Here is a 27,620-nt window from a genome sequence, read left to right on the forward strand (position 1 = left end):
GGTTGCCCCAATCGTTTGTAACCAAGCTACGTTGCCCCGAAAAGAGGAGCCATTTTCTCGTAAGTTTTTTATTCCCATTTCAGACCCTATTTATACCAATTTTTTTAAAAAAATGTTCATTCCCATGTTTCTATTTCATATCAAAAATATTTCCCGTTTCCATTTTTGTGTAACCTAATATCCAAGGAGGCGCTTGTGTTACGAGTTAGGTTTGAATGTTTCCTTCAACACAAAACCAATTTAGTCTCTTCATAACAACATACGAGAGTAAGAATGCAAATGCTATCTCTGGAGAGAGAGAGCAATTGTGATACAAAATCGCAGTTTGAGGGAGGGTAGGGTAGCAGCAGCAGATAAGATATATTTAGATGTTGTGCTTCTTTCTACACTGCAGCATTTGAGTCATTATTCAGGCATGCTTTCCCCCGACCCCATCGTCATAGCTGAAGGGTAAAGACACCGACTTGAATGCTCTGTATTTTCCAACGTTATTCAAGTGCTCATTCTCCAACCTGATATCATATTATCCCTTTGCTTTACTCACTTTGATATGATGATATGCAGTCATAATCAAGTAAAAACAAAAACAAGAACATCCATACATACCTGAAGAAATTCCAAATGCCCCGGCGAATGATCTCCAAGCAGGCAACAATGGCTGTTAGCGCCTTCTTATGCAGGAAGGGTGCCTCATGGAACCCAAATACCGATTACATCCATGCAAGTCTCAACACCCCATTCACTACCTACAACAACAAATTTCCTTTATATTCAGCCCAGGCCCCCATCATCAGTTCATTTATTCATTAGAGCTACCAGATGTACCGTGCATATTCAGATCTTTTTCTACTTACTATCACTATAAAGTAGACATTTTTGTAGGGTACAAGCATAATGGGAGAGAGACTAACCAAAGATTCACCTGCTCTCTCTATTTGATTGAACCTGTGAAGAATGAACACAATGGCACAACAAACACCACAATATATGGAGCACAAAAGTACCTTCAAAAAAAACCTACAAAAATAAAGATTATTCTCAAGAACCTTCAAAAAAACCATCCTAAGTTCATATGATTCACAACGTAGTTTTCAGGAAAATGACATTGAACATTCACAAATTAGCCATACATGGCTTTCTCCTACTGATGGAAAGATTCAATGAAGCACCAAGATTGTTGAAATCAGCCTGCATTGAAGCTAACAAAGGCTTGTCAACCTTCACCGTGAGAGCAATGAGAGCATCCACTTGCTTATTCAACTCCTGTGCCTCCTTAACCACTTCCCCTGTTTTTGCCTTGCTGAATTTGAGCACTTCGTTGAATTCCTTATCCAGCCTCCTAAAGAATGCAGCCTCAGGTTTTCCCCTTCATCCAAAGCAATCAGAACCATAGTCTGATACTGCTCTGATGAACCTTCCTGTACCGCACCAACAACTATCACCTCGTCTTCACTGCTAATCTTCGTCGAATCTCTGATTCAGTTGTATCCGCTGGTCAGGCTGCTAAAGGCTTTGTAAAGGGTTACATTCCTCTTAAAGGAAGCTCTCGAAGCTTGCTTGGCCGAGGATAATGGATTCACTTGTCAATAATTCAGTATATCTTTCAACAAAGTTTTCAGATCATTATACTTCATGTATGCTTCCTGCCATTCCTGCACCATCTGTGCAGGAAAACTCCTTGCCAAACTTCATTTTCTTCAGCCTCCCCTTCACAGAAAATCGGACAAAAGTAGATCTCTTCAATCAGTTTGAACCACCAAGCTCTGATGTCAGCTTTTCAAACTTGAATCTCCTGATCTTTCTGCCTTTCTGCCCCCCTTGTTTGTGAACAAATTCCCTTTCTTTGTTGTTCTTTTATCTGTCAATGTGTTTCTCCCTCTCCACTCTTTTATAGACCTCTCTATCTTTCTATATTTGTCAATACATTCTTGTAAATAAGATGAAGAATGAGGGGATATGATTGAATCTTTTTTGGGAGAGAGGAGATCTGTATTGAGATGAATCTTTTTTGGGAGAGAGGAGATCTGTATTGAGATGACAATAGTTTACTTATGTCTGTCTGCTTTCTTTTACTAGTTTCTCTTGACTTTCCCCCTTTTCTATTTGGCAGCCTGACTTTTCTTTTTTTCTTACTCTCTTAATTTAGTAATTTTACCTTTTGAACCTCTAATGATGAATCAGTAATTTTTGGAACAAAATAAACAAAATAATCTGAATATCAATTTTAAAATGATATATAATTAACACATATATCAAATCAGGTTCATGACTCCAACACATATTTCTCCAAAAATTATCTTAAACCCCTATAAAAGCAACCTGATAAAAAAAACAAAAAATGACGTTGGTATTCAGAAGATTTGTTACGCTTGTTGCATGAAGAAAAAAGATTATGCGCTCAACTTTAGTCACGATTGTCCTATTTCTGTTGCAGTATAACATTATGGTGACTATTGTTAGATAACATCTCAAAATTATATTTGATTTGAGATTAAATCTCTCAGGTAGAAGCCCAATTAGTTTGTGTTGAGAGAGTTTTATTTTATACTTTTTTTCCGCACAGAACTGATGATTAGTGAATTATTTTATTGTTGCGAGATCATGGACGTGGTTTTTAAGCTGAATTGCCCTAAATTTTTATGTTATATTTTGCCTTCAATTTAGGTATGTGTGGTTTGCACGATCTTCCTACCAGCTACAGTTGTTATATAAAACCTTGAACTAATTAAACCCAAGTTAGGCAAGAACACATCCTCCCATGGTTGGTTAGTTACAGTGAACCCTTCAATCTGATGATAGTGATACAAGTTGGTTGGTCATTTTCAGTGAGCAAATGAAAACAACAGTAATTAATAGGATTCTCCTATTTTCTTTTTCTTTTTTTGCCTTTTTCTCTTCAACAATTTGAAGGTCCAAACTAACAGGGTCTTAGGAGAGTGAAGCTGGGACATCGAACAGGTAGGAGAGAGTAGTTGTTAGAAATGCTCCACCCAGTCTTTGTTTTAACTTTTGCCTCCCTTTGCATTTACTTGTCTTTCTCAGTAGTCCAAATCTAGATGACCTACTTACCATAATATAAGGAGCAATTAAAGCTAGCAATCAACATCTCCAGCCAAATCCATCTAGACAAACTCTATAAGGCATAAGTAGAACAAGAAATTTCAGATGGGTAAACAAACTGAAGATTAACTAAGTAAATCGTCGTCCAAACAAACAAATGAATTCGATGACAAACATCAATTCTCATCAACCATTTTTGCAGGGTCTGCTCTGTTTTTTTATGGCAAGGGTTGAAATCAAAGCATACATGAATCTCTCTATATTATGGTCTTTGAAAGAATAAATGAAAGTTAGATGCCATTGTTGAGCGGAAGATCTACAAAAAACGAGAGGTTAGTGCAAAATATTCGATGAAACAGAATACAAAATATACACGAAGTATATAAAGAAACTCCCCGGTAGTCACGAAGAACGCCCTCAAGGACAGATCCTTGAAAGCGTTTTTCGTGACTACCAGGGAGTTTCTTTATATTTTGCACTAACCTCTCGTTTTTGTAGATATTCCGCAACGAAAACCCAACCCGAACAGCCCAAACGTCCTCTCTCTCTCGGCCGAACAGAACCCCCTTTTGCTAAGAACGAATCTGCTCTACACAAAGTAGAGTCCACCAAGAAAACAAGAGATATCACAAAGATAATAGGTTGAAGAATAGGCTAACCGAAAGGATTTCTTCGTTTTCGCACACTCCAAAGCATTCGGCCAAGCCGAATAGATATGGAGAACAAATAGCCGCACAAAGTGGCAAACAAGATACCGCACGAAGCAAGAGATACGGAGTGAGGGCCGGCCGACAGCAAAGAGAGAAATGAGGGGTGCTTTCGGCGCAAACAAGAGGAGGTAAAGAAAGAGAGAGAGAGAGAGAGAGAGAGAGAGAGTCTCCAACTGAGCAAGAGAGGTTTATATAGGAGGCAGCTAGGGCTTCCAACAAACGGGATTGCACAATTCCAACAAACGGGCTTCCACAAAGCAAATGGGCTATCAGAATAAATGGGCTTGTACAAAGCGAATAGGCTTCCACAACAAATGAGCTTGTACAAAGCAATGGACTAGGCTTCTTTATTTCTTGAATAAATAAGCTAAAGCCCATATCTCCTCTAAAGAGATGATAAATAAATTTATGATCTAATTTTTAATTGAATTGTTAATAAATAGTGATATAGGTTAATGGTTCAATCACGGCCTGAACCCCATAAAGATTATACTTTTCGAAACATTGTCATTGTCTCAGGCCTTATTCGAAAACACAACCTAAGAGGCACTACATGGACGAAGGTAGGACCAAGGAGCTGAAGAAGCCTTTGTAGAGCTCTCCAAAGGAAAAACTAAGGGTACCTTCTTGATTTCTCTCTCAGGTTGTCAACCTCTCTCAAGCTGAAGAAAAAAAGCTAGAGAAGCTTCTTCCTCTCGAAGAAAGCTTTCAAATGCCAAAGTTGCGTTCCAGCCACAGACAAGCAAACCAGGAGGGAAAGAAAGGAAGCTGAGGGTGGCCATCTTCGAATTAGTTGCTCTATTTTGCTGTTGCATTTCTTCTTCCCTAGGATGCCCAAAACACAGAAAAACATTTTTGGGACCATACAAATAAACATATTCAAGTACAGAAAGAATGTACATGTTAATTTAGAATTTGTGTTATTCTTACCTTCCACAGAGATAAAACATCTCTTGATGAATGGATGTGACTGCGTCGTACAATTTCCTCAACTCAAGTTCCATCACCTAAGAGTGAAAACGTAGAGAGAGAAGCCACAATAAGTTAGTTTGATTCCTAATGCAGAAAGTCATCAAACGATGAGGAGGAGAAAGAAAGGAAGCAAATGTTGCTTAATGACTTGAAAATCTGCGTTTTTCTTTGCAACCTTGGACCAATCCTTAACGGCAACACCAAATTTCTAATCGAAATCAATGGAAAAAGTGACTGGGGGCTGGTGGTTGGCTGGCCAAAAATAGATCATATAGTGACCAGCCTCGTTGGTGGTGAAGGCAAAGTTACCATAATCCACACTATCCCCATGGTGAAAGACGTGCCCAGAGGGTGAAGTAACCTGTGCATTGTGATGGTGGTGCCCAAAGGGAGCTCATTGTTGTTTCTTTGGAATTAAATCGAAGTTCATGCTTGTTTGCATTACTAATAAGGTTGATTGGTTTTCTTCAAGTTTTGAGATTTGGTTTGTCAATTATCATCCCAAACTTGAAGAAGATTGGAGCATGCTATTGTGATGAGTAGGGGTGTTCAAAAAAACTGGTGCACCACGAAAATCGGTCAAACCAAATCGAACCGGTCGATTTTTTTTTTTTTGCAATCCAAAACGGTTTGGTGGTTGTACAAACTGCACGGTTTGCGGTTTGTATGATTGGCAATTTGGTTTAAGCCCAAAAAAAATATAAAAAAATAATATAAAAAATATATTATCATAAAAATCACCCTAACAGCCCCTACAACTCTTATTATTATAAAAATCACCTTATATTTTTATAATAATATATAACAAATTTATAATAATATATAACTATTATAATTGCCAACAGATTATAATAGTTTATAATAATATATAATTATTCTTTCGAATATTTTTATAATATATTATATGTTGTCAATAGTTATTTTCAAACCGCGGTAAACCGCACCCAACCAGATCGTAAATGCGATGCGGTTTGGCCACACCCGAACTAGACCGCGGTCTGATTTTATCAGAAAACCACACTAGCAGTGTGACTTGCTAAAAATGGTTCAGACCGACCAAACTGCACCGTGAACACCCCTAGTGATGAGGGTCTTTTCAAGACTAAAAAGAAATTAGAAATTTGATTAATCCTTCCCAATTGGAAGTTGGTTGACAACGATCCTTTATGTGTCCCTCAAAAACATTAAAAAACACAACAACCATTTCAGTTCTAATGTCCTCTCTCTCTATATATATATGTATGTATGTATGCATGCATGATCTTCTTGAGCTATATATAATACCAACCTGCAATATGGAGACCTATTTTTTCATCATTCACAAAGGGGACGTTTGTTAAAATGGGCAAGATAAGAGGTATCAAGATAAGGTTGGAATGCATTCCGAATCAAGATATGGAATGATCAAGATAAGGCTGGAAAATATTTCAAGATTTCTATTAGAGTGTTTGTTAAACTTTTTTGAATCCATTGATAATTGTATTTTTTCTTTTTATGTGTTTGTTAATGTATATCATAAGCACCAAGATAAGAGTTGTTTTACCAAAATATCCTTATTACCAAATTTATGATTAAAATAGTATTTTATGATTAATATGAATTGTCAAAAAAATTAAAATTAAAAATAAAAATAAAAATAATGTTTTATTTTATAAATTCATGTTCAAAAATAAATTAAAAAATAGTTGAAAAGTAAAAATAATTATTATTAGAATTACAATAATTTTACCTAAATAATTAAAAATGGCCAAAACATATTTTTATAATAGATAATAAAATATAAAATTAAATAAAATAATTTAAAAGTTGGTAAAATGAATTATATTAGTTAATAAAATATATAGAGAGAGAGAAATTTAAATTTTAAAAATCAATGAAATGAATAATGTCATTTAAATTTTAAAAATTGTCAAAACATATAACAATTTAAAAATGTATTAAATAATATTAATTATAAGACTTACATAAATAAGTTTTTTAAATAAATTTAAATATTTAAAATGCATTAAATGTCATTAACTATCATACAAGGGACATATAAGTAATTGTGTCTTATCTTGAAAGAGTCAGAGAAATTTATCCGAGTGGGGAGGTCGGATAAATTTATCTTAAAAGGGGGAGATAAGAGGTTACGTGAAGGTTTTTCCTAAAATGGTTAGATAAGCTTAACAAACACGTTGTAAAGACCAAACATCCAAAATGCTTCTCATATCTGATCTTTTCTCCATCTTATCTTAACTAACAAACACCATCTCTCTCTATATATATATATGTATGTATGCATGCATGCATAATCTTCTTGAGCTATATATAGTACCAGACTGCAATATGGAGATCTGTTTTTTTACTATTTACAAAGGAAAAAGGCATCTTCATATTTTATGCTAATACTGCAAAGAAAGCTCTCACCTAACCATTCACAGATAAAAGAGCTCTTCACAAACAACTGTAACTTCTATTGACAGCTAGGGTTGGTTAAAATAAATAAAATAAAAAAATATCAAAATAAGGGTAAAATATTTTTTGGACTATAGTTAAGATAAGATTGAAAAAAAAATCAAAATTTTTATTAAACTATTTGTTAAATTTTTTAGAATTCACTAAAGGACACAAGCGTCTTTTTTTCTTATCTGTAAGGATCAAGATATGATTATCTTAAGAGATGAGAGAGATAAGTATATCTAGAAAAATACAAATAAGAAGTCACGTGACTTTTTTTTTAAATATTGACATATAAATTTAACAAATATAGAAACGACAAAATTACAGAATACTTTTTATATCTTATAATTTGTTATCTATATTTTGATTAACAAACGATTGCTTTTAACAGCAGGCGAAGGCAAATTCAAGGTCTCGAGAAGCTTGAAATCTACCGAGCAACAAGGTGTTGGTTAAGCAAAGAAATTTGTAAGCAGAGGAGAGACAGCCTCGTCAAGAGCCACTTCCACTTGGGAGGGAGGACTCCAAATAACATGCATACTACAGCCATATATTAATTACTCCACTTCTAACAAACAAATCTTAAACAGATCATATAGTGACCAGCCTCGTAGGTGGTGAAGGCAAAGTTACCAGAATCCACACTGTCCCCATGGTGAAAGACGTGCCCGGAGGGTGAAGTAACCTGTGCATTGTGATGGTGGTGCAGCAGAACACGACACGATCAATTAATTTCCCAAGTTTATTTGAAATGACAGTGAGGAAACAAAAAGAGAGTGAAGGTAGCTACGTATGCCTTGGCGTCGATCTTGTGGGTATGGCTTGGCGAGGGGTGGGCGTCGTTTTGTGAATTGAAATGGATTCCTTCCTGTTGGTGGTGGGATCTCAGTTTGCTGCGCTGCAAAAGGGAGGAGTCGTTGGTTGCGTTGCCGTTCGATTTGCAATTGGAACATCAATCAATCGTCGGTCCACCAACAAGAACAAAATGGAAAAACCATCGACGGTTGGAGGGAAGAAGAGAGAAATGGAGATGCGGGGGATCGAACCCCGTGCCTCTCGCATGCAAAGCGAGCGCTCTACCATTTGAGCTACATCCCCTGTTGCCACCTGCCATTAATGGAATCGATTTATTTCAAAGAATAGATTTATGCAAACAACATCCATACCCTTCTCCGCGGACTTCTTTTACTATTTACGAGAAACAATCACCTTTTTAAAAAATTGCAGATCCGTACCCTTCACGGTGGATTTCTCGATTATGAATTTCCATACCTATTTTAATTAAACAAATTTAAAATGAGATTATTTGCATATCCATTTACATTCTTAGATAGTGATTAATATTTAATATTTTAGTGAATAAGTTAGGCTATCTGATCAGGACTCTAGTTTAAAAATTACTTTAAAGGCTTTTGTTAAGTCTATTACTTAATCTTTAATTAAAATTAATTAAGTTAAATTTAATTAAAAAATTAAAAATTAGAGTTGAAATCGCAAGTTCCTACCGAATTCTTTTCCTTATCTTACTTTCTTTTTCGATCACACACACACACGCGCACGTGCAGACACAATTACAATTTGGATGATTTGATTGAAAGCTATGAGAATCATATGTGTCTAAGTGTCTTGTGATTTTGCAGATTTGTTGGATCTTCGGTGAGGGTAATTTATAAAGGTCTTTGGATAGGGTTATCTAGATCGAAGTATAGAAAATTGGGATATGAATAAATAGTGTTGATGCTTTCTTAATAAGAGAAAAAAATATGATGAGAGAAAAAAGATTAAGAAATAAAGAAACACTTGAAATGAATAAGAACTTCAAAGTGAAATATGGCTTTTATAGGTTTTTTGTGATGCATTTTTTATTTTGTGAATGCTTGTATTTATATGTAGTTGGGTTAGAAGTTAATCAGAACAATATGGAATTGGAATTTTAAAAGACATTAAAGTGTATCGTAAGTCATAAGCAAAAGATAAAAAAAATAAAATAAAGTTGACCCTCGTTGACAAAATTCTCTACAAATTCTTTTTCTTTTCTCATCTTTTCTATTTTTCTCATAGATATATTATCGCTTTCATGATTTGGGTAAAGACTAATAGAATCGCATGTCTAAGTACTTTGTGGCTTTACATATTTATTGATCTCTAGCAAAGACGATGCCAACAAAAAAAAAAAAAAAAAAAACTTTGGATAGGCCTGTTTAAATCTAGATATGGAGAATTGAAGTGAATATGACAATGATAAAATGTTACGAATTAGAGAAAAGATGATAAAGAGATAAAAAATATCATTTCAAAGTAAAATATGGCTTTATAGGTTTTGTGATACATTTCCAATTTTGTGGATGTTTGTATTTACATGTCGTTAGGTCGCGAGTGAATGAGATTAATAGGGAAATGGAATTTTATATAAGGTACTAAAGTGTTTAGATTGAAAAATGCTTGTTTAATTTTTATTAGAAAAAGTTTAAAATAAGAAGTTTGATGAGCTAGTCAAAAAGAAAAAATAACGAATTACTCGTTATTGTCGTTTGACAATTCTCTATCTCTTTCTCAATTCCATCTATCAATGCAAGAATCCAACGATGAGTTCTATCATCGCTACTAACAACAATTATACTTTATTCAATTTTTAAATTTTTATTTATAATTAAAAAATTAATAATAAATTAAGTTTAATTAACATCATTTCTTTAAACAAAAATAATAACCCAAAGGACATTTACATACAATTTTAAACTATACGAAATTTCAGTGTTAGTAAGCAATTGATCCTATTTTTGTGACTATAGGAGGACAACGTATATTCAAAAAAAAATATATCAATAACTATTTTTATTTTGTTGAAAAATAAGGGGTTTAAGTGACACAAGTCGATTGTTGGGGGGGATTGTCGTAATTTTGCAAATTGACATTCCTTGGCCTCTTGCAATTACATCCGTACATCTTTGTCCGTCGCCGTGTGTGAATGTGAACGAATGAATGGCCGTGGTACTTGAGACCCTCCCCACCCCTGTTTAATGATTTGTATTTAATTGCTCTTCCTCCTGCCAGCTGATTGACAGCTCCACTTCACTTATTTATCATTTATATTTATATATATATATATTGTCGTTTTCTTGTACCATATATAAAATAAGACTGTATCGAGATAAGATTGAAATATTTTTAAATTGAGATATGAAATACTCAAGATAAGTTTAAAAAGTATTCTAAAATTTTTATCAAACTATTTGTTAAATTTTTTAAAATACACTAAAAAACATAGATGTCATTATTTATTTATTTGTAAGATTTAATATATGTTTATCTGAAGGGAGGAGTCATGCTACTTGTACATCCATTTTGTACATCTTAGGCTACATAAAGGGATATTATGACCAAAATACCCCTCACCTCCATGCACTTCACGCGTTTCATGAGGGACTTTTTTGCCATTAGTACACCTTTATGTAGCTCAAGGTGTACACAAAAGTATATCAATAGCATTTTTCATAAATATATCTAGAAAGGAAAATGTTATTGATACATCATTGTGTACACCTTAGGTTACACAATGATGTACCAATATCTAAAATGCCTTCATCCAAGGTAGTGAAGAGCAATGAGGCGAGGGATATTTATGTTATTTATATGTCTTGTGGAACTCAAGGTGTACATAAATGATGTATAAATATCAAATAAAAAATTAAATATTTTTTTTTAAATTGTCAAATAAATTTAATAAATATATTAAAAAATAAATAATTTAAAATATATTTTTTTATCTTACCTTTCTTAATTTATATCTGAATTGATGTATAAATTGAGGCCCTAAATATAAGAAAACTAAAACTGAACTCCATCATCATCCCCTTCCCCTGGCCCTGGGGCCGGGGCCTCGGTATCGCGATCGCTTGCTTAATTCTCTCCACATTTCCTTCTGGTAGCCCAACTCGGCTTTGACTCGGTTTATCATTTTTGTTTTTGTTGAAATTTAGCCAACAAAAACAAAATCAAAATTTAGAAAGAAAAAAGAAAAAAAAAAAAAAAAAGAAATTCCCGAGAGAGCGAGCGAGCGAGCAGCAATTCAGCTCTGACAAAGAAAGGAAAGCTGGAAAGGGGGAACAATGCCCCGTTTCTCTGTCCGCGTTAGGCAGCAGATTCTCGGATTCGTTGATTTCAGATAGATAATAATTAGGTATATAGAACCCTAATTTGGTGAATTTTGAATCCAATGCATTGGTGTTGGAGGAGTTTTGAAGCGGCCAATTCATCCATCGAATCGGAGGAGAAGGGGGTTTCCGGCGACTGCGGCAGCGGATCTGATGGTGCCAGCTCCGGTGGCGCTTTTCGGAGAGAGCTGTCGGTGTGGTGCCAGTGATAGGAGTAGGACGGACGGACGGCGACGATGCAGCTTCACTTCTCACCTAGCATGAGAAGCATAACCATATCGAGCAGCAACAATGGGTTTGTTGACTTGATGAAGATCAAGGTCGCAGCTCGCCACCTCTCTTACCGCACGCTATTCCACACGATCCTCATCCTCGCTTTTCTCTTGCCCTTTGTCTTTATTCTCACCGCTCTTGTCACCCTCGAAGGTGTCAACAAGTGCTCCTCATTCGGTACTATTATAAACATTCTTTTCGTTTCAGGCTCTCCTTTCAGATTCATTGATACGTAGTGGATGGATTGATTTCCAAGTGGTTGCGTCGTGTAGATCTTGATTTCCTTCCTACTGTTAATTACTTCATCCATGTGGTTAGTTCATTCTTAAATGTGCAAATGTGCATGCAGGGAGATCACAGGATTCGTCCCTTTTTTATTTATGCTTGGTTTGATTGAATTTGACTCCTGATTCGTTGATTTTCGATGCTTTTGCTAATTAGATTCATGTTGTTTGGAATGGGGGAGACCCGGTGTTGCTTCTTTGACTGAGCATAAATTCAATTCCTGGCTTTCTTTCCAAACTTCTTTTGGTCCATGCGATTGTAGATTATAGTGTCGACTTTTGAAATCTAATTGCAGCATTAATATCGCGTGTGTATTTTGAGAGGTAAGTTGGTGCCAACCATTCCTCCCAATTATTATTTCATTCGTTTCTGGGTCTTGCATCAAAATTCAGTCCACTTATCAGGTTATTCACGTTAACTAAATTGGGATAGGTCTGAATGTCCTTAATATGACTGGAGTTCTCTTTGAACTTGGAAATTGTTTTCTACTTTTGGTTTGGCTCATAGCTTAATCAAAACAGAATTTGTGAAACATATTTTAAATCTGTTAAAGCTATTTTGCAATCCTAATTCATGAACTTTTATGATATTTTTGGTTTTCATATTTTCGTTTGTTATGGTTTATTTTCTAAAGAAACTGAGTAGTCCAATTTTTGAGTTCAGCTTTTGTTCTGGGGAGAGAAAATGAGTTGCTTTTGGCGGTTTATGACATTTGACAGAGCAAAGTTATTTCTTCAAGTGGAGCTTTGGCAAAACTCATGGAACTTGTCCTCAGATAAAAATGCCATCTTGGATTTGACCAAAGCTAAATGTGGTAGAGGTTGCCCCATTTGTAGCATACTTATGTCTTTATCAAACTGAAATGAGATTAGGTCCTTATCTCCTTGATCAACACTATGTATTAACTTATTCATTTAGGTTTGGTGGATCTTGTTTCAGATACCTGTTTTCTGATTCCCTGTTGGCACCCCAACCCTCTTTCTTTTTCTATATCTCCTACCTTATTCTGTGGTTAATTGATCTTTATTTTTCTGTCAATGAGTTTACATCCAACCACAACACTTTCTGCATTGGTGCAGTCTTTCAATGTGTAGATTCTGAATTCTCGTGTGAAATCTTGTAAATGCATTTCTTTGCATGCTTTGAGTGTCCTTAGAGCATGATATATTTATGTATATTTGTTCCTTCTTTGAAGCCATTTGGTTGTCAATAGATTTGGGCAGAGTCCTATAGACTTGTTATCCTCTCCATGGCTCCTCACCACAGCACTCTTGTTGTTGTGCATGTGTTTGGGATTGATTTCAATCTTTCATTTCTTTTTGTCTTCCAGATTGTTTAGGCAGGCGTTTGGGACCAAAACTTCTTGGCAGAGTAGATGATTCAGAGGTAAAAAGTGCTTCTAATCCTTTTCAGTGTTTTTGTTTTGTGTCATGCCATGCCCCGTCTATCTTTTTGTATTCTTTGTTTGTGGATAAATAAACACACTCTCTTAATGTTTTTTTAATTGAATGTTTACCTTGATGGTGTTGCCACAGAGATTGGTTAGAGATTTTTACAAAATTCTCAATCAAGTGAGTGCGGAGAAAATTCCAGATGGCCTGAAGCTGCCAGAGTCATTTACTCAACTCATTTCTGAAATGAAAAGCAAGAAGTACAATGTGAAGGACTTTGCTTTCATCTTAAGGGCAATGGTAAGTGACGTGTCAGACATGTTTTCATTTTTCCCTTGTTTCCTTTTTTGCTGCTCAGTGTATTTTCGCGGATAGGGTTTCTTCATTTTGTCCTTGTCTCCATTTTCTCTTATGTTTCCTTTTCCCCCTTGTTTCCATTTTACTGCTCAGTGTATGCCTGTAGATGTGGTTTTCTTTATTTTGTTTCTGGTTCCTCCCAGCATCTTTCAATATGCTCAACTTTTTTGTAGGCAGAAACTAGTGTCATTCTCTGGTGATGCTTATATATTTCACACAAGTAATTGTAGTGTAGAGAGAAAATGCCCCAAGGTGTTGAACCCTGCACAAGCTAAAAGACAAACTCAAGTAGGGAGCCTATATATAGACACCCCAAGAAGCTCAGGTATAGATGTGGATATAAACATATAATAGCTTGATTTGGTTTTGGCCAAAATGAGCATATAGATATGGTGATAATATGAAATAGTTATATTCTTAATTATTTTCATTAGCTATGTCTATGAAGACATTAACTCAATTCAATTAATAAATTTAAGGGTAAATTACACTCAACACCCCTGAGGTTTGATAAAAAAGACAAAGACACCCCTAAAGTTAGATAAAAAGAAAGAGACACCCCTAACATTTGAGAAATGACAGAGATCTCCCTTGATTTTACAACTCTAGCCTCTTTATTGATACTCCACAGATGTTAAAAATTTTAATATGATAAAATATCCTCACATTTTCTCTCCCCTTCCTTATATTCTCTTTGTATGGCGAACTGGCCTGACTTTGGATCGGTCGTTTTCTCTGGTTCAACAATGGGTTAACCATCACTGGACCAGAGAGAGAAAGAGAGAGTAACTGTTGGATTCTAGCCAATTTATTGGATAGAGGAGGCTAAAGGGAGGTGGAGAGAAAATACAAGGGTATTTTTGTCATATTAACAATTTTCAAAATGATAGGGGGAAAGGTATTTTTGTTATTTCTCAAATGTCAGTGGTGTTTTTGTCTTTTTGTCTAACCTCAAGAGTGCTGAGTGTAATTTACCCTAAATTTAAACACCTTTCAACATACAAAAAGTACCATTATTTTATGAGTCATATAGAATTATACACCAAATATGAGGTATTTTCACAATTTTTTTGTATTAGAGCTACAAAATTTCACCCTAATAATTGGTATCAAACCTATTTAGAAATTTGGGAACAATACGGTTTGCATTTTCAGGGTTTTATCCAATTCTCATTTCAATAAAAAAAAAAAAAAAATCTGAATTTCCAGGGACTCTAGTTGCTGGGAGGGCGGGTGTGATTGTTCTCAAAGTTTTGTTTAAGCAAAGGGCCAGGAGTTTATTGGTTAATATGAACCATCGTCAACTACACCTTATCCCAACCAAGTTAGGGTCAGTGGCACATAATTCATAATGTCAATTCAATTAGTAATCATGCCACTTTCCATAATAGCTTGAAAATATACTAGTGTGTCTTATATTCATTTTACATGTTTGCAGCACAATAGTAAAAGATTAACCAAATACTAATTACTTGCTTTCAACTTAATTAGTACGCCATCACACTCAGTTATCAAACTCAACTTTAGTACTTTTGTCAACATTGTTTCCACAACACAACACAATAAAGCACAACAACAACAACACAACACAACACAATACAACATCAAACTGGCCCTTGTATATTCTCTTGCCATATTATCAATCAAAGTGCGTTTTATGAGATGGACAGTAATTACACCTAAAAATGAAACAATATCTTGTTTTAAATAAATAGGCAGTGAGGCACTTTGGATTCTAGATAACTTTTAATAAATCTTTTTTTTTTTTGGGGGGGGGGGTGGGGGAATCATATCCAAAAGAAGAATAGTTATTCCCAGCTGAGAGAAAACTTAGCACAATGTGAGATATTTGTGATACATTTTAATTATTTGCAACTTGTGCATCTATTTGAAGAAGGCCTTTTTTGGGCTTCATGACAAGCAGGTGCAAAATTTCTTATGTGTTACAATTAACTAACATTTGTAAGAGTGCTCCGCCTTTTTATGAAGAAACAGAGCGAGAGATGTGTGTGTTGGGAGCTTGGGGGGAGGGGGGGGGGTATTATTATATAAATTTATAGAGGAGAAATGAATAAACCCCAAATGTTTGACGTGATGGCCAGGATCACCCTCAGGAGTAGGTGGTCCTGCATCAGGTTGTTCCCCTTGAGGTCAGCATTAGGGTTTTTAGCTTGGCAATTGGATGCCTGCCTAAGTTATTGTGACTGCATGTTTTTGGGCATTTGAATTAGCAGAAAAACCATGTCCATAGAGCAAAGTACTGTCTTCATCTATACTACTCTTTGTTCCCCCTTTTATCCTCTTTTTTTTTTTTTTGGTGTTTGGGGGGGGGGGGGGGGGGGGGCTGATTCCATATGAATTGTTTCTTTCTTTTGTAAATTAAAGGGACAGTGTTACACTGCTGCCAGACCTACATCTACCTTACATTCTCCCCCCCCCCCCCCCAATGCTCTTTTACTTATCTTGAAAAACCAAACGTAGACCTTATATCAGATGACAAGTGGGCAGAAGTCCATCAAATGCAGGAAATGATTTTAGGGCTAGAGCAACTAAAAGGGCTAAAGATTTCATGCATTTCAAGTAAACTGTGCCCTATATAAAGATGACGTTGTTATGGCTATAACAAAAGTCAGAGGCCTGGGGCCTCCACTTACATTTTGACTGTCTGCTGTAGGTAGCCTTGGCATCTTGCTAGCATACACACGCCCTTTTTTTTTGGGGGGGGGGGGGGGGGGATTGTCAAGAATAACATTATATAACTGCCCAGGGAGAGTTTTTCTTTTGTATTGTTGCTCATCCTAGTTGTATGCATGAATCCCTGCAACTTTCATCTCAGAGGCTTGAATATCACCCTACATGTTTGCATGCAAAGAAGAGGAAAATATTAGATTAATGCATATTTTACTAATCTATCTGCCTCAATTATGTTTTGCTCCTTTTGTTGAGCTCAGAATTTTCTTTTCCCTTTGCACAGATGGAGAGATCTGAGAGAGATATCAGGGAGTCAAAATTTGCAGAATTAATGCATAAGCACTTTGCTGCAAGCGCCATTCCTAAAGGCATCCACTGTCTCTCTCTGCGGCTGACTGATGAGTATTCATCCAATGCTTATGCACGCAGACAATTGCCTTCTCCAGAACTGCTCCCTTTGCTCTCAGACAAAGCATACTATCATTTTGTCGTATCAACTGATAACATACTTGCAGCTTCAGTAGTGGTCACATCTACTGTCCAGTCATTTAAAAGGCCAGACAAGATAGTGTTTCATGTCATCACTGACAAGAAAACATATGCTGGCATGCACTCATGGTTTTCCTTGAATCTTGTTTCACCAGCTATTGTTGAAGTAAAGGGTGTTCACCAGTTCGATTGGTTAACAAGAGAGAACGTGCCAGTGCTTGAAGCTGTAGAAAGCCATTATGGTATCAGGAACTACTACCATGGGAATCATGTTGCTGGGACAAACCTCAGTGAAACTACTCCAAGGACATTTGCTTCAAAATTACAGGCTAGAAGCCCAAAGTACATTTCATTGCTTAACCATCTTCGCATTTATATACCAGAGGTAACTAATCATTGGATGTTGCATTTCCCTTTCCCATTTCTAATTGTCGGGAATCAAATGCTATAGTAAGTTCCAAGTTTTAGACAACTGTTTGAATTTTGATGCCGAGGGAAAAAAGGAACCTTCTAATGTTTGATTGGAACATAATGTGTGTTAGAAGGTTATAATGTCCATACGAGAGTTAAATAAAATAAATCTCTCCCTCCTTACTGATGCCCAGACACAAAACCTCTCCTTGCACTTGATCCAGAGGGCTAGTTTGATCTAACTACATTTCCTAACATGCCCAACCAACCCTTAAATGAAAAAAAAAAAGAGATGAATAATAATAAGAAGAAATTGTTGTGAATACTCATCTATGCTATTGCCAAAGTATTTTTCCATGAGGAATAGCGCCCCCCCCCCCCCCCCCCCCCCCCCAATCTGTAAATTCTGTATGGTTGGAGGCAGGCTGAAGATGCAGGTAGCCGATCTGACTACCAAGAGACTTCGCATTTTTTTTTTTTTTCTGGTGTTTGGGGACTGTTACTGAAGGAAAGCAGTTTCCTAGAATTCTTTTCAGTGGCCATTGCTGAGAATCACAATGTTCTTAGAGATCACTTTGCAGCTTCCTTTTTGGTTGGCCAGTTATGAATTACTGGCACTAGAAATTGTGTTATCTTAAAATTGATATAGGTGGGGTCTTGGACTCTCTTGGGTGGGTTTTATAGTTATTGTTTTTTATTCTAGATTGTATTGTAGATACACCTGAAATAAACAATTTCTAATTTTGTGCACTTGTTTTATCTATAATACCCCCGCGCACTGCTTCTGTGTATGTGTATGTGGGAGAAGGTACTAATAGTGTTGTCTACTCATGTTACACAGCTGTTTCCAAACCTTGACAAGGTGGTATTTTTAGATGATGATGTAGTAGTTCAGAAGGACCTTTCTCCATTATGGGAAATTGACCTTGTTGGAAAGGTTAATGGAGCTGTAGAAACCTGCAAAGGTGAAGATGAGTGGGTCATGTCCAAGAGATTCAGGAACTACTTCAATTTTACACATCCTCTCATAGAAAAGAATCTGAATCCTGATGAATGTGCATGGGCTTATGGGATGAACGTCTTTGATTTACGTGCATGGAGAATGACAAATATAAGAGATACCTATCACTCTTGGCTGAAGGAGGTAACTTCCAAGTGCATTTGTTTCTGTCAGGCTTGTGTCAGTTCATTCATCTTCTGTTTTCTTTTCTTGGTTCAAGTTGTAGAGCAGAAAGGTTTCAGGGAGTACAGTTGCATTTCAGCTGTGACAGTGGTCACACTGATAGTGTTCTTGGGAATCTAAAAATCTGATTGCTGTTCCTATGTTTTATTTTGTTATTATACAACTCTTTCTTTTGGTTCATTGTTTTTTCTTGTTTTAGTTTTATTTTGGGGATGGGTTCAGCAAACGGTGGAGTTATGTAAGGCTCTAAAATCAATTTGTGGACACCTTTTGATGTATTATGTGGCCTACAATTCATATAACTAGATAACTAAGCACATCTACTTCAATATTTTTGTGCAATCACATTTTATTCTGTTTTAAGGTTGTTAGAAGTTATTCCGCTGTGAATAACGTATAGAAGCGTAGGCCTTTTTCTATGTAAGGCTCCTTTTATGACTAGAAGGTCATGGGTTTGAATTGTGAAAACAGCCTCTTTGCAAAGCAAGGGTGAGGCTATATACAAAATGACCCTCTCCTACCCCCCATAAAGTAGGAAGCCTCATGCACTGGAATGCTTTTTTATAGCAGCATTGCTGTTAGGACTCATTACTTAGTGATATCATTCGCTAACCAATATGAAAATAATTCCTTGGATGTTATCTAGTAGAAAAAGAAAAAAGAAAAGAATTCCTTAGAATGCTTGGCAAGTAAGGGATGGATAATCTTTGTTTGTTAATGCTCTTAAAATTTCAGAATCTGAAGTCTAACTTGACAATGTGGAAGCTGGGAACTCTGCCACCTGCACTGATTGCATTTAAAGGTCATGTACAAGCAATCGACCCATCTTGGCACCTGCTTGGGCTGGGCTACCAGAACAATACCAAAATTGAGTCTGTGAAAAGGGCTGCTGTTATCCACTACAATGGGCAGTCAAAACCATGGCTGGAGATAGGGTTTGAGCATCTCCGCCCATTTTGGACCAAATATGTTAACTACTCGAATGATTTTATTAGGAATTGCCACATGCTGGAGTAGTTGATCGTCAAGTAAGGGAGCTTAAACAAGAAAGTTGGGACAGCAGATGGGAAGCTGGACGCATTTGCAGTAGTTCCTCTTGTGGTTTCAAGTTTTGTGGATTTCATCATCTGAGAAGAGAAACACAATATATTGGCCCAAAAATGGCCGTACATTCATGATCCTAATTCCCTGCCATCCCCCTACTTGAGGATCTGGGGCACCCCCAGTATGGCATGGGCCTGCAATTTATTCTTTCAGTCTCTGTGTAATATAGCAATCAGGTGGTGTAATTTTTTTGGTTGGAAGAGGACACGCGTGATTTGGCCCTCATGGAAGAGTAGTTGCTTTTTTTGCAGTGCTCACTGCTCAGCAACTGAAGAACGGAATAATCAGGAATCCATCCTGCTGCTGGTGCACGGTCACAGAAGAAGAGGTTAGGACCCACCCAGTCTTTTTTGAGGATTTCACATTAGCCCCGTTAGTTTCTTTTTTGGTTTTTCCTTTGGTTATTGGTTCCATTTTTTTTTTTTTTCCTTTTCTGGATTTCAAATCATTGTCATCATTCTTAGGTGGTAGGTTTCAGAGATTTACTGTCTCTTAGGTTACATTCCATTCCATTGGGTTGGGGAACTGTTATTGTTTTTGATTTATATATATACCGTTATTTGTTATGTACGAAGATGATTCATGAACATATATTCACAATGTGCAGAGAATTCTTCTTTGGCATTCTTTCAAAATCCTTCAGATGCCTGCCTGCCTTTCTGCCTTTCAATTCTTCTTGTTTAGATTCTGTATTTCTGATATGATTTTGTGAAGATGCATGTATGTATCATCATCATAATCTTCTTCTGCCTAGTCAAGAAAGTTGCCCCACTGTTGCCTTACCAACAACCCGTCAAGCAAGTTGTTGGCTGCTATTGCTGAGATGTTCTGATCAGTGTTTGCCTCCTAGAGAATGCCCCTGAATTAAGGCATTTCCTCTCTCTCATGACTCTGTTCAAAGGATACGTTATCTTCTTGTATTCTGGAATTTTCAATTGCCTGGTCAAAGATGATGGATGACATATTAAGAGCCTTTCTAGAAATAGTTGCGGAAGGACTTGTTTGGTTTGATGTCTCTATCCTTGTGGTCGCCCATCATGGTCTAGCCAGCCTGCCTGCCATTTGGAAAACTATTGTTTCAACCATTTGGCATTGTATTTTTTTTTTTTATTCACAATAATTTAAGCTATCACAACGGTGGTTTAGGTTTTTTAATGATTTGTCATTATTTTATATGAAGTTTATTTTTATTGAGTGGAATACTGGCTTTTATCGAATTTCATCTTTGAACTCGAGAGATTAATAGATTGAAAGACTTGGCACCCTTAAAAATAAAAGAAAAATATGGTGTTCATATAATTTTAAAAAAATGCAATTGGTATATTATTATGTACATATATTGGGTTATATAATGATATTAAAATATTTAAAATATCCCTTACTAAAGGTGATGAGGCGCAGAGACGCACTGAGGCGTGAAGGGTATTTTTGTCACGTGTAGTTCAAAATATACATAAATGATGTACTAATAGCATGACTCATAATTTTATGTCTTGATTTTATTACATGGGTTACACCGAGGTTATTTTAAAATTTTGCCTAGAAAAATTAAAAAGTAAATTGTTTTTATCAAATGTAGAACTTTTATTTTTTATTTTTTTAAATGTTTTTTTACATGTGTAACACAAACTAAATCTCCAGTTATTGTGTATGTAAACACTTTATTTTGGTGTTATAAAACTCTATCAATAAAGTGTTTTTATAAAATATTATTTTTACATATTGCAAAAACAAAAATTAACTATCTTAATGAGATTTGAACTCAAAGGTAAAATGCGTCTGATCCTATAATTTTGGTCATTGATTGAGACCCTCCTTGTACTTTGAAAATATTTTTATTAGTTCATGTGGTTTATTTTTATTGTTGAGACAATTATTCTATTAGTTTTGAGTAGAGATAATATTAGTTAAGATGTATTTTATTTAATTTTCTTAATCTATCTCTAATTATGATAAATAAATAAAAAAATAAAAAAGAAGATGTAGCATTGCAAATGGCAAAAAAAGGCCACTATTGATAACATTGTAAGGGAGGCGCAAGACAAGAGACCAAGATCTTTCTAATATTGGTTGAAAACATTAGTTTTAATTAAAAAATTTCTTCTTGTTGCTTTTTTTTTTTTTTTTTCTCTTCTTATTCTTATTCTCTCTCTCTCTTTCTTTATAGAAAACATTGATGGTTTTTGGAATCTAGTTCCAAATAAAAAAAAATTAAACCCATCAATGGGTTTAATTCGATCTCATTATTTCTAGTAATAGCACTTGAGCTTTTCAAATTAGAACCAAATCAAAATTGAAATTGATGACTAAGACAAAAGATGGAGCATCATTACCACTTTAATTCATCATCTCTTTTATTTTCTTTATTTATTGATTATTCTCATCTTCTACTTTCTTTTTCTTTTTCTTATTCTTTTTCCTCTTTCTCTCTCTCTTTGTACCATAACTCGCTAGCAACGAGCTAATTTTGGAACCCATTCCGTGATTAGAACCCTCGTTGAAATGTTATCGACAGTTAATTAGAACCTTAGTTTTGGGCTTGTGGATTTCAATGTTTGGGTTACTTTGATTGTAATTAAAACTGTTCATTCTAGATGAAAATGATGGTTGGATGTGAGCTTGCAACGACAAGGGGATGGACTTCGGTGATCGATCTGTTGGGGGGGCAACTAGCACCTGCAAGTACTTTGGCACTTGAGGGAGTAAGGGAGTAAAATGACAGAATATTAATAGGTCAGAGAGAAGAATATATCTTAATTTTGAAGAAAGTTAATTCATATAGAAAGATGAGAGGTCCTCCCGCATACATGCGTCGTGTGTTTGTAGGGTGATGGGACTGAGTATTTGAGGCCGGTAGAGATTCTCAGGTGATAACATGGTGTCGACGAAATCTTCATTAATATGAATGAAATCCGTCATTAATGATGATGAGATCTGCTATAAATGAGGATCAGATCTCGAAGGGCATGCAAACACCTAGCATAGGGCTATAATGATGTCATTGCAGGCTGACACAAGGTCAAGATTGAGCTGCGGGTTCAGGGTTGCGATCGGATTAGGAATCATGATTGGATCGTGAAAAATGGACCAAGATTGGGATGTGAATTAACGGTCGAGATTTGGTCAGGACGGTCCAAAAACAATCCACACAACCTTAGTTTTGGGGCCGTGGGTTGTAATTAGAAGCCCAACCCTAATTGATGTCTCAATAATGGTCATTAGTGGATTCATTTCTTCCCTAGCAGTGGCGCATCTTTAGGCAGTAGCCCACGGATCAATGGTTGGTGAGAGAGGGAAAGAGGAGGAGAGGAGGAGGAGTAGTAGGTAGAGAGAAAGTTAGATAGGGATAAAATCGTCACTTTACTTACTTTTTTTTAATAATAAGAGAGATAAATAATATTTAAAAAAATAATATTAAAAATGATAACGATGTCAATGTGATGTAATTTTATTAGAAAAAAATAAATAAATTATGTATCATTGTTTCATCTATTCAACATATTTAATAAAAATATGATATATTATTTTTTTAATTAATTTTTAAGAGTATTATATGAAATTTATTTTTTATTTTTTTAAAGACTTACTCGAATCTCGAATGTATGCAATAACTTGTAAATGGAACGTAACTAACTACCAAATAATTTAACCAAAAATTTGATGGATTTAACTCTAAATTCCATGCTCTTTCCACCCTGTTGTGGAAGGTCCAAATAACGCGTTAAGATCTGTCGGATTTTCCATGGACGTAGGGAGAGAATTTGTAGCAGGAGGAGGAAGCAAAGGGCCACCGAAACAATAAATCCTTTGACCGCAGATTTCGACGACTTTGAAAACTACGAAGCCGCCGCTTTTCTGGCGCCTTCTCTGATCTTTTCCCCTCATTTATCGTTTTGGTAAAAAAAAAAACAAAGGGAGTTTTTAAATTCATTGGACAAGTAGGGTCTGTGTCTTTCCTCCTCTTCTTCTCCGGCTGTTTTTGAACTTCTAAACACGAGAAGACCCATTTATTTAGTTGCTTACTAGCCAGTTTAAAACCCTATTTGGCTGTCAGCTCCTGATTGTTGGTTGATTTGGGTTTGGATGATTGCTGTTTGAACTTTTGATTGTTTTGGATTGGAGGTGACCTAGTTAAAGTTTTGGGAAGAGAGGGATATTACTTGATGATACCCATTTCAAACATTTGTTAGTGGTGGTGTCATATTTGTTGGCAATAGCTGTCAGAGATTCTGCTATCTGTCTCCTTGTGTTCTTGATTCTTTTTGTATTGTATTCGTTTTTCTCTATCAAAGTATTGCAGTTGAATCAATTCTATTTTTTGATAGACCCAGTAGGTATTGTTGTTTCTACGTCTTTTTTGGGGGACACAGAGAGAGAGAGATCAGAGTTCACTTTTTTCTGTTTTTCCTTTTCTTCTTTGTCTCCTTTCCATCTCCAGGCTTCCAAAATTAGGTTGCTTTTGATTGCTGCTTTCTGTTTTTAATTCAAACCCAAGTAGAGGTTGTTTTTCATTTGTAAATTCAATCACAAAGAGAGGGATACTTATTGACCAGCGAGAAGATTTTTTTTTTTTTTTCACCGACAATTCTAATCGGTCGTGGATTTGGGAAAAGACCTAAGATCCAAGATCCAATTGTGGATTCTTGGTGTTTGGATACTTGAAACTGGAGGATGTCTGGACTGCAAGATCAGGTGGAGATCAAGTTCCGGTTGATTGATGGGTCGGACATCGGGCCAAAAAGCTTCCCTGCTGCTACAACTGTTTCAACCTTGAAGGAAACGATCCTTGCTCAATGGCCTAAAGGTAGGTGGGTCTTTGATCCCATATGATTTTGAATTTAATGCTATATCATCTTTTGAGCCAGCAGATGCATGCTTCATAGTCCTTTGATGTTTATTTATAACATTATGGAACAATAGAGTGCGAGATTCTGATCTGCCTATACACAAGAAGAGAGGTCTAAGATTGTAATCTTTCCTAAAGTTGGGCTTTGACTTCAAAAGGTGTCCCATAAATTCAGTTAAGATCTTAGCCTTTGAAGCAAAGTTGGAATTCTTAACAGACCACAATGAATTCTGTTAAGATCTTATTCTTTGAAGCAAAGTTGGAAGTTCTTTACAAAACACATTGTTTCAAAGAGGCACCATCTTCAATTCTGAGGCAGGTGCAATTTAAGCCTAATGGCCAATCACTTATCAGATGAAATAGAAAGGAAATGAGCTGTTAGGTAGGAAATGAGATTGTTCAATGTTTGCATTGCTCTAAAACCCATGGAATAGAAAATTATTCCTTAATGTAATAATGTTATAACCATTCGGGGAAAGGCAAGCACCTTTATTCCTTAGTGACTTGGGAAATGATACTATGCTGATGAACAAGAATGATTTGCAAGACATGACAGAATAATTTCAAATTCACGCAAATCTGCTAGACCTCAAGCAGTCAAGTGAATGGCAGACATTTGTTCAACATGCTCCAGGTTTATGGAACTGAGATTCACGACACAGGGGGAAAGGCTTGCAACTGTACCTGACCTATTTGAAAGAAATTGCAAATGGTTAGTTGACTTGCAACAGCCATTTGCAAATGAATTCAGGCATGAAAGCAGACCTAAAGGGTAAAAAATTGGATGATTTCTTAAATCATTGGCATTTGGCCATTTGCCTTGTTTTATATGCTAAAGTATTGCTGGATATTAGTTGTTTTAAATCTCTAATAAAGAGTACAATTAGGTAAGTGCATTTGCAAAGTTCATATTTTATATTCGTAGCAATAGATTCAAGACAGTATGTAAAAAGATATCAGTGCTGGTCTATTCCATGCCAATAATAAAAACAATACACTTTACCTTATGGGATAGACAGATATGAGTTGAAATGCTGCTAGTTTCTCCTTTGATAATTGGTATGCCTTATGGAATTCTGACCACCAAGATTTTTTATAAGGTTTGCATGAGTTGTATCCAGCAGCTTCCCTGGTGGATTTTGTAATTCATTTTTTAGTTTTCCACCTGTCATTGTAACTATTTTATGATTTCTCGTTACTCATCCAAAAATCATTTGACCAGATAAAGAGAATGGTCCAAGGACAGTAAAAGATGTGAAATTAATCAGTGCTGGAAAAATATTGGAGAACAATAGAACAGTGGAAGATTGTAGAAGCCCATTGTGTGATATTCCAGGGGGAGTCACAATCATGCATGTTGTAGTTCAACCACCACCTTTGGAAAAAGGTATGACTCTTGTGAAATATTTGGTAATTTGCAATTGGATGAAATGTGCAATATATGTTTTCACTGTTGGTCCCCTTGGTTAAACAACCCAATGACATTGTGGATAGAATTTCATTTGTGTTTCTTAGGATATTAAGCTTGCTACTCAATTCTTTTATGCTTACCATCTCCTATCTAAGCTTTTAAAATTGATTTTCCAATTATTGTGTTAAAATTGATTTTCATATCTCTATGTAGCAGAAAAGAAATTGTCGGATGACCAAAACCAGTGCAAGTGTGTATGTGTTATATTATAAATTGCTGTTCAGAAGGTGGGAACACATCATTTGCAGGTTAGTGGGTTCTTAATCACTAATCTAACTGCTAGTGTCAGCTGGAGAAATATTGACCTGCTGATCTTTGTAATCCGCAGATAAAGTGCTCCAGTGTTGGTAAAAGATTCAGATCAGTGAGTGGCTGAATGATGATATAGTGGCAGCTCATGGATCAAACATTTCTTTTAGAAGATGGTTTGGAGTAGGTTTATATCTATGTAGCTGTTGCTTTTGCATTGGTCTTGGCATATTTTGTGTATTTTCAGGTTTTCTATATGTCGATATATGTGCATTCAAACTAGAGCCTCTGGTTGAGGTTCGGATTACTTTTTGGTAATATGATTTATATTGCAATTCTGAGCTCCCAATGGAAATTGCTTGTGTTTAGCATCCTCAGCTAAGGTGGTAGAGATAGTTGACATCCCCATCTATGTTGTGATGATTCTGTGCCTTTGTGCCTTTTATTTTATTTTATTTTTGGGGGGGGTGGGGGAGACAGGGAGGAGCCACGTGCTAGTGGGGGACAGGTTTTTGCCACATTGATAGGTTTTGATGACTATTTTACTTCATTTCTTCATTCCTCAGAAGGTTTATATAGTTTTGCTGCTTATTAGATTGGGGGAGCCACATAGTAGTGAGGGATAGGTTTTGCCACATCAATAGTTCGGATTTTACTCCATTGCTTTATACTTGAGAGGGTTTGTGTAGTCTTGCTACTTATTAGGTTAAATTTGAAGGGGTACTTCTTGATGCCCTATTTCTATATCATTTTTTTTTTGTTTTAAGTGTAATTGACTGATTTATGAATGCCTCCTCCTCTGTAGCTCAATTGTGATGCTGGCATTATCATCAGACCCTACCTGTAACAACCCGTATGATGACTTTAGCCTAAGTGTACAGAGCAGGTGAAGGACTGTCGACTGCTTGAAGGGAAATCGTTGACAGAGCCCATTGTGAGGTAACACTGTCAACAGCTCGATATTTGTTGGAGGATCAACAGATGTATTATAGATGTCACAAAGTTGTTGGCTTTTGGAGAGAGTCAAAAGTCTTAAAAGAGTTTCATGAAGTGGTCTACAGTTTGTGGGAAATTGTCAATAGTTGTGGACTGTAGGGCCCATCCTGATAATTTTTGAGGACCTTGCTGCTATGTTCAGTGGCTTTAATGAATGAAAAATGTGGCCAAATTTGTATAAGTTGTACCTTGCAATTTGGTGAGTAATGCTCGGATTGCATTTTGTTTAATCTATTGGGGATTTATTTAAGGAGGAAGGTGACCATCTGATCAACTTAAGGGGGTTGCTGAAGATCTTCCATTGCAAGGGATGGAGGTGTAATTTATGTAGTTTTTTTGCTCAGTAAAAGGGGTAAGGCCAATTTTAATGGATACTCTACATGGCAGCCTCAGTCAGTTCCACACTGACCCCTGGAGGGTGGTTTACGTGTCCCCATAACACCCCCAGACTCAACCCACATGGACTGTCTGAGAGATTGATCACACTCTCTGCTAGGCCTTAGTGGCAGTGTCATTAGCTCCTTCATCCCTTAAAC

The 27,620-nt window shown here is 36.0% G+C and overlaps 2 protein-coding genes, 1 long non-coding RNA gene, 1 other non-coding gene and 1 pseudogene across 5 annotated transcripts; 2 read left to right on the forward strand and 3 right to left on the reverse strand.

Annotated features, from left to right (window-relative positions):
- Positions 1-264: 264 nt before the first annotated feature.
- On the reverse strand, positions 265-3,726 carry LOC127800111 (uncharacterized). The gene is made up of 3 exons (XR_008022721.1): positions 3,544-3,726; positions 607-3,376; positions 265-512 (listed from the first exon to the last, which is right to left on the reverse strand). It is a non-coding gene; the product is annotated as an uncharacterized LOC127800111 (long non-coding RNA).
- Positions 3,727-4,446: 720 nt separating this feature from the next.
- LOC127799802 (transmembrane emp24 domain-containing protein p24delta9-like) lies at positions 4,447-7,877 on the reverse strand (annotated as a pseudogene).
- Positions 7,878-8,209: 332 nt separating this feature from the next.
- On the reverse strand, positions 8,210-8,282 carry TRNAA-UGC (transfer RNA alanine (anticodon UGC)). The gene has a single exon. It is a non-coding gene; the product is annotated as a tRNA-Ala (tRNA).
- A 2,752-nt stretch (positions 8,283-11,034) lies between these two features.
- LOC127800447 (probable galacturonosyltransferase 14) lies at positions 11,035-20,174 on the forward strand. Its single transcript, XM_052335061.1, has 6 exons — positions 11,035-11,788; positions 13,227-13,282; positions 13,432-13,587; positions 16,619-17,209; positions 18,077-18,379; positions 19,154-20,174. Exons 1-6 carry the CDS (start codon positions 11,575-11,577, stop codon positions 19,433-19,435), a joined length of 1,602 nt encoding a protein of 533 aa, XP_052191021.1. The 5' UTR covers positions 11,035-11,574; the 3' UTR covers positions 19,436-20,174.
- Positions 20,175-23,239: 3,065 nt separating this feature from the next.
- LOC127800742 (membrane-anchored ubiquitin-fold protein 1-like) lies at positions 23,240-26,433 on the forward strand. Of its 2 annotated transcripts, none has more exons than XM_052335531.1 (4): positions 23,240-24,326; positions 25,591-25,755; positions 25,993-26,087; positions 26,168-26,433. In XM_052335531.1, exons 1-3 carry the CDS (start codon positions 24,194-24,196, stop codon positions 26,049-26,051), a joined length of 357 nt encoding a protein of 118 aa, XP_052191491.1. In that variant the 5' UTR covers positions 23,240-24,193; the 3' UTR covers positions 26,052-26,087; positions 26,168-26,433. The 2 variants fall into 2 exon arrangements, with proteins under 2 accessions (XP_052191491.1, XP_052191492.1); XM_052335532.1 differs by having other exon boundaries at positions 23,244-24,326; positions 25,996-26,087.
- Positions 26,434-27,620: the final 1,187 nt, after the last annotated feature.

The sequence above is a fragment of the Diospyros lotus genome, chromosome 4 (assembly GCF_014633365.1).
Source record: "Diospyros lotus cultivar Yz01 chromosome 4, ASM1463336v1, whole genome shotgun sequence".
Taxonomy (NCBI): domain Eukaryota; kingdom Viridiplantae; phylum Streptophyta; class Magnoliopsida; order Ericales; family Ebenaceae; genus Diospyros; species Diospyros lotus.

Bases quoted from the DNA above. Each gene is read 5' to 3' on its own strand.
- LOC127800447 (XM_052335061.1), top strand. From the start codon at position 11,575: ATGCAGCTTCACTTCTCACCTAGCATGAGAAGCATAACCATATCGAGC. The intron at 13,283-13,431 runs GTAAAAAGTGCT...GTGTTGCCACAG, and splicing joins GCAGAGTAGATGATTCAGAG to AGATTGGTTAGAGATTTTTA. The intron at 17,210-18,076 runs GTAACTAATCAT...CATGTTACACAG, and splicing joins TTCGCATTTATATACCAGAG to CTGTTTCCAAACCTTGACAA.
- LOC127800742 (XM_052335531.1), top strand. From the start codon at position 24,194: ATGTCTGGACTGCAAGATCAGGTGGAGATCAAGTTCCGGTTGATTGAT. The intron at 24,327-25,590 runs GTAGGTGGGTCT...TCATTTGACCAG, and splicing joins CCTTGCTCAATGGCCTAAAG to ATAAAGAGAATGGTCCAAGG. The intron at 25,756-25,992 runs GTATGACTCTTG...ATCTCTATGTAG, and splicing joins ACCACCACCTTTGGAAAAAG to CAGAAAAGAAATTGTCGGAT.